Below are 12,068 nucleotides of genomic sequence, written 5' to 3'. Positions count from 1 at the left end.
AGAAAACAGCACGGTTCATTTAGAAATTCAATAGAGCAATGTCTGGGCGAGATATCTCATAGAAATAAAGATTTACATCACAGAAGGAGCTTGATTAGCCCCTCTCAGCTGCTGTGTGAAAAACAGCTATCCAGCTCAATTGTTGGCCAAAAGAATACTATCTGATATCAATTATTTTATTTATTCACAATGTCAAAGAGCAAACTAACTCTGTAGGTCAGTGATGTTTTATTCACGGCTCTGTTGTCAAGAGTAGGTTACATTGGCAGAGCTTTGGAACCAATTTAGTAATTTAAATCCAATAACTAACATTTCATTAAGTTAGGAAGCATATTTCTCACTTCCCACATGGTATATACACAATGATTTTCTTTTCTATTATTTATAAGTATATGCACAAGTATAGAATCTCATTATACTTGACCTGTTGCATTGTCTGCATATATGCAATTTTAAAAACTGTACTGTCAGTTACATTATGTCATTTACCTATTATAAAGAGGTAATAGCAAAACCATTAGTGCTTAAATGTAACATCATCCTTTACCACAATTCATTGGAATTTACTTCTAGTTGTCAGCCACAGAGAGCGATAGGCACCTATTTACATTCCTGGGTCCAGAGTGAACAGTCAAAAGAAATACTTGCCCCATTAATCTGGCCTTTCAAAATGGCTGCCTGCACTGAGAAATTTTGAGCAGAAGAGGTGCTAGCTTTGTACTAAGGCTGGACAACCCCCATCCCCAAAACATGCCAGACAGAAAGTATGCTTTGGGGATCTGGCCCTTTGTTCAACATTTAAAAATAAATATTAATACAAAAATCTGTCTCTCTTGCTCTCACCTCATCACTCTCTAGGATGTCCTTCAGCACTGTGGTGGGTCCAGCTGGGATTCCAGTGGGGTTGGGGGGGAAGCGGGGAAGGGGTTTGGGTCCTTGAGCCCAGAGCCATGAAATGGACTTAATGGACTTTGTCTTAAATTTGCTTCTTTTTAAAATTTCATATTTTTGATTATATTATGGAAGGACTGTTATTTTGAGCTTTTATTTCCTTATGTTTCTAATTTATTGTTATGACTTTGTACTTTTGAAGGTCTGTAATGCTGGACATTTTATTTATTTATTTTTCTGGTTTTTTTTATTCTAAGAATTTGTGCACAAGAATCTGTACCTAAGATGGTGCCATACGTGGCGACTTGTAAACTTTTAAACCGTTCAAATGAGTATATGTGACAATAAAGCTAATTCAATTCTCCTATACATACTCTCCATGGCTCTTGTGTCCTGTAGACCAATTTAGTGCCCCTGTACTCAACCCCATGGTCCCTCATAACCCATATGTCCATATATTCATTCCTTATGGCCACTCCCCCCCCCCCCCCCCCCCCCCCCATGTCAATCTAACCAGTCTCCTCTCAGGGCACCTCCTACTTCATAAGCTTTCAATATGTCCCATGGCCCTTTATAGTTCCTAAGTAAACTCAGTACCAACTCAAATCTTCTATCAAGTATCCTTTGTCTTACCTTTTCTCTTTCTATGCCAACACACCTATTATCCAACATGGGTATTAATCAGGCACTATTGATACAAAAAATAAAATCACCAGTCTATTGATGATAGTGAAAAAAAACACTCTCAATAAAACAAATATTCATTAAATAATTTTACTTAGTTTTCAAAGACTCATAAAAATGAACATTTCATTTATGTTGACAAGTATTTGCTCCATATGCAATGGAGCAATTAGAGCTGCCTATCAACATTGTGAAAATAGTAGTTTGGGAAATCAGTGATGCATCACGAATCCTGTGATGGTTTAATATGGACCTGGTCTCTGAAGTAGCTAACACTGTTTTTCTTTTACTCTACACATTTGTTTGGAAAATTTGGTATCCCAATGAGTTTAAACACATTTTATGCACAAGCAAGCCTTTTCATAATCTTGAAATGTGCCTTATTCTCCAAAGCAAATCCTTTACCTCCAGCAAAGGTGATCTAGGACCTGATCCAAAAGGTTATCTTACCTTTCCAAAAAGATTGGCTATAAAAAAATGTTCCTGTAGCTCACTTCCTGTCATACCCATGCACTCCCCATACCCCAGTCATGACAACCCCTGCAACCTAATGCCATCCACCTATCCTCTATGGCTCCTCATACCATAATGTGTCTACTGCTTTCCCCCTTCACATACCATGTCAATTTATTGAGTATTTACAAATCCCCAAGCACATCAGAGAAAAAAAATAGTTCTATTATTGAAAGTTGCTGTTACTTACAATACACCTGGTCCAATAGCTCCTCTAAAAGCATCATTGTGTATTGACCTTAAATTTTTATTATCATTAAGTTCCCTGCAATAAAAAACATTAAGTTTTGTTAAATGTTGAAAGAAATAAAGAATAAACTTCACAGAATCATGGAATTGTTACCACAGAAGGAGGCTATTCGGCACATGCAGGTGCACCAATTCAGTTACCTAGTGCCAATTTCCTGCCTTTTCTTCATATCCCTTCACACCATTTCTATCCAAAGAATCAACCAATGCTCTCATGAATGCCACAATTGAACCTGCCAATAGATGTCCAGGTTGTGCACTCCATACCCTATCTTTTAGATGTTTGAAACTGTTTTTTAGCATCACCCTTGCTTCATTTGCATATTATTTTAAATCTATGCTCTCTTGTTCTTTTTTCTTTTACAAGCAGGAACAGATACTGTCTACTGTATCCAGCCCACTCAATATTTGAAAACCTCTATCAACTTCTGTCGCAGCCTTCTGTGCACAGAGAACAGTCTCAACTTCTTCAATCTGTCCTCATTCTTGTAAATCACTGTGAGTCATAGAGGCTTACAGCATGGAAACAGGCCTTTGGCCCAATTTTTCCTTGCCACCCAGTTTTCACAAATGAGTCCCATTTGCCTGTGTTTGGTCCATATCCTTCCACACCTATGTACCTGTCTAAATGTTTCTTCAATGATAACATTGCGCTCGCCTGCACCACTACCTCTGGCAGCCCGTTCCAGACACTCACCAACCTCTGTGTGAAAAATTACCCTTCTGGACTCTTCTGTATCTCTCCCCTCTCACCTTAAATTGCTGGCCTCTAGTTTTAGACTCCCTTACCATGGGGAAAAGCTGTTGGCTATCGACCTTCTCTATGCCTCTCATGATTTTAAAAGACCTCTATAAGGTCACCCCTCAGTCTCCTGTGCTCCAGGGAAAAAATGTCCCAGCCTATCCAACTTCTCCTTATAACTGAAATCTTCCAGACCAGGTAGTATTCTAGTAAACATTTTCTGCACTCTTTATGCAATCTCTCCAATGCATTCATATATTTTCTACAATATAACATTAACAATTGTACACAAAGAATATCAATTAATATATCATTTAAAGCATTGAGTGCTGCAGCAAAGAAATTCCATAAATCACTCAGCATGTGTAATCCTCAAGACTTAACACATTCATATATCATATACTTTGTGCAGTACATCAATGTTAAATTTAACTTGCCAAATGCAGTTTTTTTTTGTGCTCAAGCGAGAGACTTTAACACAAAAGGTTGGGGAGTGCTGGGAGGCTGCAAGAGGTGTGGGAGTTGTGAGAACCATAAGGGGTGGGGGTTTAGTGATTGCTGCAGTGAAGGTGGAAAGACGGGAAGGCCACAAGGGCTTGGGTAAGAGTGGAGAGTTGCAGTAGGAGTTGGGAGAGACGGTGGGGGGGGGGGGGCTACAAAAATGGGAAGAGAGTATGGGCTGCAATAACAAAGGATGGTTTCAAACTTGATCATTATTGATGCTGTTGATGAATTATTCTAATTCTGCTTCTGTGCGAGTCCAAATGCTCCATACAACATAAATGCAAAAAATATTGTTACATAACTCTTATCACCTTATAAAGGAATTAGTGAGAGTGAAAAAAAATCTCTGAAAACCAAAATGTTGCTCCTGAAAATCAAAAGAGGAGTCCTTGAAAAACACATTCTACCTTGAATGGAAGTGGGATGGATATCTGAATATTCTGGTTGTACATTACATTGCCAGTCTCTGTGAAATCCTGCAGGAAGCTGGACAATGGGGTCTGGTGATCTGACTTGCTGTGGTAGGTACTCAATGAAGCCACATGAGGGTATCATGATGATTCACATTTAATAACATTTGTGGACTTGAGTTAGAATGAGATACCTGAATTTGCTTCTTTTCAAACTTAATGAAAAGACAGAAAGGAACTTTTTTTTTAAAAAAAGGGAATGTGTTGGAAACCGTATGGTTCTACATAATTGCTGGTCTTGGTTGCCTGAACTCACTTCAGGCAAAAAGGCCTGTTTAAATGACTGGATTTCATGGTTGTTGGTTTGAAAAGTGTTTTGCAATATTGGAGATAGTTTTGGATATTTAGTTAAAAAATCCTTGTTGTGAATCCAGTTGTGAAACCTGATTGTACTCTCAAAGGGTGTTAAAAGAATCCTGTGTTTCCTGAATAAGCGACATTTGCAAAGATCCTAGGAACAAAGATCCCTGTGTTGGTGGAAGTAGTCTGCACATGTCAAGTCAACATTCATCATTGAATAGCTCATACCTTATCTTCATTTTTCCTTCAAGAACTAAGAATTATTGGCCAAAAGCATTTATGTCTCAAAGAGAATCGCTGCAGGAATCTTGTGTTTCCTCTTTTCCTGGTGTGAATGGGAATGGATTTGTGTTTTTGTGTTTGGGGTTATTTAGAGGGGTGAACATTGTTATGTTCAAATTACCTGTGTTAAACTATTCTGCATCTTCATGGTATAAATATTGTTTTATAATAAATCAATAATTTTGTGTTTATTAAAGAAATGGATGTTAAAGTAATGGATCTTTGTATTCCAAGGCTAATATAGAGAAAGCTAAAGATTAGCCATATCAGGAACTGAGTGAAACAATTAAATATATATCATGACTTGTGGAGTACTTCACAATACCATTCAGCAGTCTCTCTCTCTCTCTCTCTCTCTCTCTCTCTATTTAACAAATATTCTGCTTTACTATCCTTCCCACCAACATGGCCATCCTTTACATTTACCACAGTATCATTCATTTGCCCACTTACATTTCCATAACCATTCTGTAATTCCTTTGTAGATTTTTTCAGTTCTCCTCCCAATTTGCTTTCCTACCCATTTTTGTACTATCAGCAAATTTGGCTACAATATACTATGTGTCTTTCCCAATAAGACTCCAGGATTGATCCCTGCAGCTCTCCTTTCAACCTGATTTCTTGGTAGTTAGCCATTAAGAAAAATCTATAAGTTTGTGAGAGTCCAACCAGAAGGTACAGCTTCAAAAGAAGAAAGAACTTTCGAAGAGAATTACAGTATAGTTCAGAATCCTGAGCTGGGGGAGAGAGGGTCATTTAGGAATTGGGAAAATTGGTTTTTATGCAAAGCTAAAAACCTCATGACAGTTACTGAGGCAGCAGAATAGTCGAAAGGAACAAATTTTAACATGAATGAAAGCATTTTGTTGCCTGAGATCAAATTATTTCCTTAATTCCAGTCTTAATAATAGCTTGGTAGTTTGAATTTGCCCTTGTGATTGTTTTGTTGTAACATCTGTTTTAAAATGGGTCATAACCCCTTGAGTTGCTTATCAGAAAATAACAAGAATAAGAACTACTTATTATGTACATGTGGAGTACATACTTTAAATATATTGACAGCAAGGGCATTATTTTTTCACAGCATAATCTTTGGAGAAGAAGCAAAATAATCCTGAAATTATAATTTCTTGAAAATGCAAGTGCAAAGGCATTAGTTATCTTGAGCGTGTGATTATTGTTTCCAGATGTGAGGCTGAAATAATAAATCAAGAAAGAATTTAGCTAAAAGACCCACTGTAGCTTGGCTAAAGTTTCAGAATGACCTGACTGGAATAATTATATGCAGAAGAAGTTTTAAAACCTTTTCTTTAGGAAAACTGACCACTTTTTGTTACACTCCTTGACTGTTGAGCCTTTCTCTTTCAACTCCACAAAAAGTTGGTTATTTTCATAATTTACTGGAAAAAGTTACTGAGATTCCAAGGGATGATTTATTTCAATATTGTGCTGTTGAGCCAGGAGTTGCGCTTGCCGATCCAGTCTCACACTGGCCCCACTGTGCTGGGGCGATGGAGTTTGAAGTTTAAAGTACATGTACAGTCCGAATCTCTGAAAATTTTGGCCCCAGCTGAGGAAGTATTTGGAGTTTCCTGATGCCTTCAACAGACAAAGGTAGACAGGCAGGAAGCTGGAAGAACAAAGCAAGCCAGGCAGCATCAGGAGGTTGAGAAGTCAACGTTTCGGGTATAACTCTTCTTCAGGACTGGGGGTGGGTTTAGTGGAAGCTGCAGATAATGAGGGTGGGGGAGCAGGGCAGTGAGGTGGGGGTAGATAAACACAGGTAGAGGGTACAATCTGGTTGGTTGATGGGAAGAATGAATCCGATTCCCTTAGACCTTACATGCACCCCCACTCCTGAAGAAGGCTTATATCCAAAACATTGACTTCGCTTCCTCCTGATGCTGGCTGGCTTGCTGTGTTCTTCCAGGCTCCTGCTTGTCTTGCCTTGGAATCCAGCATCTGCAGTTTTTTTTTTGTCTTCAACAGACAAAAGCAGCCATTAGACTAAGCTTCTTCTAAGCAGCTGACAGAAGGCTAGTACAATTGCGACAGCTCTAATTGAATTGACCTTCCATCCTCCATATACATCAGCTCAACCAAAACTCTGAGCCTGTATTCTAACTTACTGCAAGTGCCATTCACCCATAATCTCACTTAATTTTAAGTTTCTCATCCTTGCTTTAAAATCTTTCTATAACCCTGCCTTTCCCCAGCACTGTAACATATTCCAGCCTACAACACTTGAGCTCCTCTAATCCTGGCATCCTACACAATGCCCATGGTTTTGAATTTCCAGATATGCCCTTAGTCGCTGAGGCCATATATTTGGAAATCCTGTCCTAAATATCTCCAATTCTCTACCTCTCTTCTCTTTAAGATGCTCACTTAAACCTACTTTGCCTAATACGTTGTACTGTGGCTCAGTGTAAATCGTATTTTATTAATGTTTCTGTTTGTGTCTTGGGGAATTTCAACATGTTAATGGGAAGCCCTGAATCAAGGGTCACAGATGAGGACAATTCTTTTCACCCAGAGAGTGTTGAGCCTGTGGAATTCTCTACCAGAGAAAGCGGTTGAGGCCAAACAATGAATGTTTTCAAGAAGGAGTTAGATATAGTTGTTAGGGCTAAAGGAAGCAAATGATATGAGGAGGAAGCAGGATCAGGATACTGAGTTACATGATCATATTGAATGGCTGAGCAGATTGGAATGGACACTTACTTCTATTTTCTGTATTTCTCTATTTCTCTGAATTAATAATTAATGCAAATTTTTGTTAGATTCTGATTTCTCAGATGCAAGCATCTCTGTGTTGTAGGTGTAGCAAAATTAGAAATGTGTTTCTCCGCGGTTCCACATGGTAGGCTGTTGGAGAAAATGCAGAAGCATGGGATTGAGGGTGATTTAGCAGTTTGGATTAGAAACTGGCTTTCTGAAAGAAGGCAGCGAGTGGTGGAAAATATTCAGCCTGGAGACTGGTTACTAGTGGTGTGCCACAAGGACCACTGCTGTTTGTCATTGTTATAAGTGACTTAGACGCAGGCATAGGTGGATGGATTAGTAAATTTGCAGATGACACTAAAGTCGGTGGAGTAGTGGACAGAATGGAAGAATGTTACAGGTTGCAGGGGGACTTGGATAAACTGCAGAACTGGGCTGAAAGGTGGCAAAAGGAGTTCAATGCAGCTAAATGTGAGGTGATACACTTTGGGAAGAATAACAGGAAGGCAGAGTACTGGGTCAATTGAAAGATTTTTGGCAGTGTGGATGTGCAGAGGGATCTTGGAGTCACACTTGGAATATTCTGTACAGTTCTGGTCGCCATATTTCGGGAAGGATGTGGAAGCATTGGAAAAGGTGCAGAGGAGATTTACGAGGATGTTGCCTGATCTGGACGGAAAAAAGGAGAAAGTGAGGCCTGCAGATGCTGGAGATCAGAGCTGAAAATGTGTTGCTGGAAAAGTGCATCATGTCAGGCAGCATCCAAGGAGCAGGAGAATCGACGTTCCTGAAGAAGGGCTCATGCCTGAAACGTCAATTCTCCTGCTCCTTGGATGCTGCCTGACCTGCTGCGCTTTTCCAGCAACACATTTTCTGGTCTGGAGGGAAGGTCTTATGAGGAAAGGCTGAGAGACTTGGGTCTGTTCTCATTGGAAAGAAGAAGGCTAAGAGGGGATTTGATAGAGACATACAAGATGATCAGAGGATTAGATAGGGTAGATAGCAAAAGTCTTTTTCCTAGGATGATGACGTCAGCTTGTATGAGAGGGCATAACTACAAATTGAGAGGTGATAGATTTAAGTCAGATGTCAGAGGCAGGTTCTTTACTCAGAGAGTGGTAAGGGTGTGGAAAGCCCTACCTGCCAATGTAGTTAACTCAGTCACATTAGGGAGATTTAAACAATCCTTGGATAAGCACATGGATGATGATGGGATAGTGTAGGGGGACAAGCTGAGAATAGTTCACAGGTTGGCGCAACATCAAGGGCCAAAGGGCCTGTTCTGCACTGTATTGTTCTATGTCCTATGTTCTAAAGAATGTTGATTTTTTAAAATGAAATTATAGATGCATCTATAAATAGGATCTCCATAATTTTATTGCTTATTGCACAAAATGAATCTTCACCCTCTCCTTGCCCCATGGTTTATAATTTTGCAGCATTTAATGAACAGAGAATTATATGGGCTGGGTTACTTCTAATTTGAAAAGTTCTCAAAGTTTCAATGCACTTTCTTCACAAGCTAATAACATGAAACAACCATCTCCAAGCATGTATTTGAATAGGTCATTGGATATGTTTATCTGCACTGTTTCAACTGATAAAGCTGTAAAAATATATTTCCTCATGTCATCAATAAATTCCTTAAATTCACAATTTTTATTCTTTGACTTAAAATGTTGTGTTATCATCGTAAAATGCATTCACAAAATGTGTAACCCGAGTTTCAAACTTTGGGAGATATTGTATTGCACTTGTATTTGCATTTTTGTTATCTGTGATTGAAAACCTTGGATTTATCTTCTGGCTTGCAAACTACCTGCTTAGCATTCTGTTTTTCTGTACTGTCCTTCAAAGACGCCAAAGTGGAATTCTAAACGTGCAAAACAAATTACAACTATAGCAGTTTCTGGTTTAAATTGTTTTTAAAGGGCACTGACTATGAGAAAACTATCCATGTTTAATATTGAATAGAGTCAAGCAGTAATCACGACATACAGTTTATCCAGCTTTGTTGCGTTGAATGCATGGCTTTGCACATTTTCAAATCCATTTTTGTATAGTTTCCTGAAACGACAATGTTCAAGAATGCATTATTTCATGAATTATACGTTAAGTGAAATGAAAGGCTTTAAAGGTCTGATACTCTTGCTTGTTTTACTGAAGAAGAAAGACATGGACAGTTGCAATCAATACATGATAATTATCTTATTAATAACTTCATAGTAAATTGAAACATGTAAAAGGAAATGCTATGATAATTATTGTATGGCAGCTATTTTCATCTCAGATTATTTTAAACCATTCTTCAATCTGTTCTTTATGTTTAGTTTAAACCTTGTGCTACACCATTCATCAATTATTTTCTAAAAAGGGAATACCTGATAAAGATGAGATACATAATCATTTTGATAAATGGAATAGGAACCCAGACCAGTTTCAAGAGTGTCAAAAGTATGTCACTGAAATAATATCAGTCCATTTAACATTATTGACCTGCAGAACAGCACCATAGTTTTCATGGGTTTGAGAGTTCTGGAAACAAATCTAGCCAGTGCTTTTGAACAAATCCACAAGGTACACAGATATCCAGATTTATAGAAAATTCTGAAATAACACTTGTTTGTTGTCTGTTTGTTCAAATTCCTAAGCTCTTCTCGAAGGTGCAAGATTGTTTTCCTGTCAAAAAAAATCCTTTATCTGTACTTGAAATATCACTGAAAAACTCACAGAACAGGAAGAATGCAAGATAAGCATCATGGCAAAGTTCAACAAAAAATACTTAAGGATCCTTAAAATCTTTTAATAGCTGATTTTGAAAATATTTTATAGGTTCTACTTTTAGAATCAAAAACAAAGAAAATGAGCTTCAGAAACAGAGTAAAAAATTTGATTTGATTTATTATTATTGTCACCTGTACTGAGGTACAGTGAAAAGTGTTGTCTTACATGCTTTACACACAGATCATACTATACAAGTGCATCATGATAAAACCTGTTTTATTTGGAACAAGGAAAACACAAAAACAAAACACACGTAATCTAACTACTTGGCAATGTTTTACATAGTTTGGAGAATTCAGCTGTAGAAAAAGAAGGCCATTCAGCCTATTGTGCTATTGCCCGCTCTTTGAAAGAGTTACCTGATTAGACCGACTCCTCCATTCATTCCAGATATCCCTGTAAATATCTGACCTTTAGATATTATCCAGTTCCCCTTTGCCACCTTTATTGTTGGATCTGCTTTCACCACCCTCTCAGTTTGAACATCCCATATCATTAACACTAGTTGCATAAAATGTTTTTCCTTATGTCAGCTCTGGTTCTTTCGCTAATTCCCTTACAAAGGGTCAGTCCTCTGGTTACTGTCTTTTTTGACACTGGAAACAATTTCTCTTTATTTACTTTATCAAACCCATTCATGATTTTGACTTCCTGTATTAATCCTTCCCTTACCTTTCACTATTTCTCCAGTCTCTTCAAGTAACCAAAACATTTTATCCTTAGTATAAAGGCAGTTAGTTTCTATCGCACACTCACAATAATTCCTGAAGTATGGTGACCAAGTGTGGTACATTTCAGCTGGGCCTAACCAAAATATTATAAATGTTTCGCATAATTACCATGTCTTCAAATGCCATTAATTGTATAGGAGCCTGTCTGCCTTCTCAATTTGTCCTGTCACCTGCAGTTACCTGTGTACATACACCTGCAGGTCTTTCTGTTCCTGCATCTTATTTAAAATTGTATCAGTTTGTTAATATTTCCTTTCCTCAATCTTCCCAATAAAATGCATTACTTCACACTTCTCTCAATTAAGTTTCATCTGTCATGTGCCTATCTATCTCACCATTCTTCTGCACCCTCCTATTACTACCCTTCTCATTGTTTAATACTAATATAGATAGGCTAAACTGTCAAAACACTGCAAAGAATATCAACCCAAATTTTCTGATCCAGGGCAAATTCCCTATTTCCAACTCATATCAGACAAAAGGTTATGTGCTTACCTTCCTACAAATTTTTTTTGGGTTTGACTTTCAAGATGGGCTTTCAAATCATGCAGGTAGCTTCAGAGTGAGGTCTTCACAGAAACCTTGATCCATCTTAACATCATCAGATGTCATATCATGGTAAGTAATCACTATTTAAAGCCTGCTTTAAAAGCTATGGAGAGGAGGTAAGTGTGTAAAGTAAGTAGATGGTAGCATAATGTCTAGGCTGTTAGGTAAGTGAGAGTTAAGAGTGGCAGATGGGTGAGGGGTAGTGTGACAGGTAAGTAGCTGAAATGGAAAAAGGGGGGTGGCAGCTAAGTGGGTGAGAAGATAGGGTGGGTCAGAATATCAGTGAGTTGGGTGTCGGGTTGTGGGGATTGTAGTTTAGGTTGTAATGGGGGTGGGGGTTGGATGTCTGGGAGGTGTTCAGATATTCAGAGTTGTTGTGGGGGCAAATGTTGGAAGGAGTAATTGATAGCTGCATGGGGTGTACATCAGTGTATGTGATTGGGCTTTTAGGAGTACAGTTTCTCAGGAGATTGAACAGGTCTTGATCCTTTAGTATTCCTTGGGTAATTATTCAGATGCATTTTCTTTTCATGTTCGAGCATAGGATATAGGCACTTCTCTATCATTTAGTCCCTATTCCTAATTGCCCTGAGGGCTGTTAAGGATCAACTACATTGCTGTGGATCTGGAATGACATATAGGTCA

The 12,068-nt window shown here is 38.3% G+C and overlaps 1 protein-coding gene across 1 annotated transcript in view; it reads right to left on the bottom strand.

The window, feature by feature from the left end:
• The window catches only part of LOC140482657 (lutropin-choriogonadotropic hormone receptor-like), a 111,449-nt gene that overhangs the window by 7,400 nt on the left and 91,981 nt on the right, over positions 1–12,068 (bottom strand). Inside the window, exons 7-8 of the mRNA XM_072580160.1 lie at positions 9,358–9,426; positions 2,279–2,353 (exon numbers count right to left, since the gene is read on the bottom strand). Of these exons, the coding sequence (XP_072436261.1) occupies positions 2,279–2,353; positions 9,358–9,426 (144 nt within the window). The remainder of the gene's footprint in view (positions 1–2,278; positions 2,354–9,357; positions 9,427–12,068) is intronic.

Source organism: Chiloscyllium punctatum, chromosome 11 (genome assembly GCF_047496795.1).
Source record: "Chiloscyllium punctatum isolate Juve2018m chromosome 11, sChiPun1.3, whole genome shotgun sequence".
Taxonomy (NCBI): domain Eukaryota; kingdom Metazoa; phylum Chordata; class Chondrichthyes; order Orectolobiformes; family Hemiscylliidae; genus Chiloscyllium; species Chiloscyllium punctatum.
The sequence above is the reverse complement of the archived record's forward strand: the minus strand, read 5'-3'. Positions and strand labels throughout refer to the sequence as shown.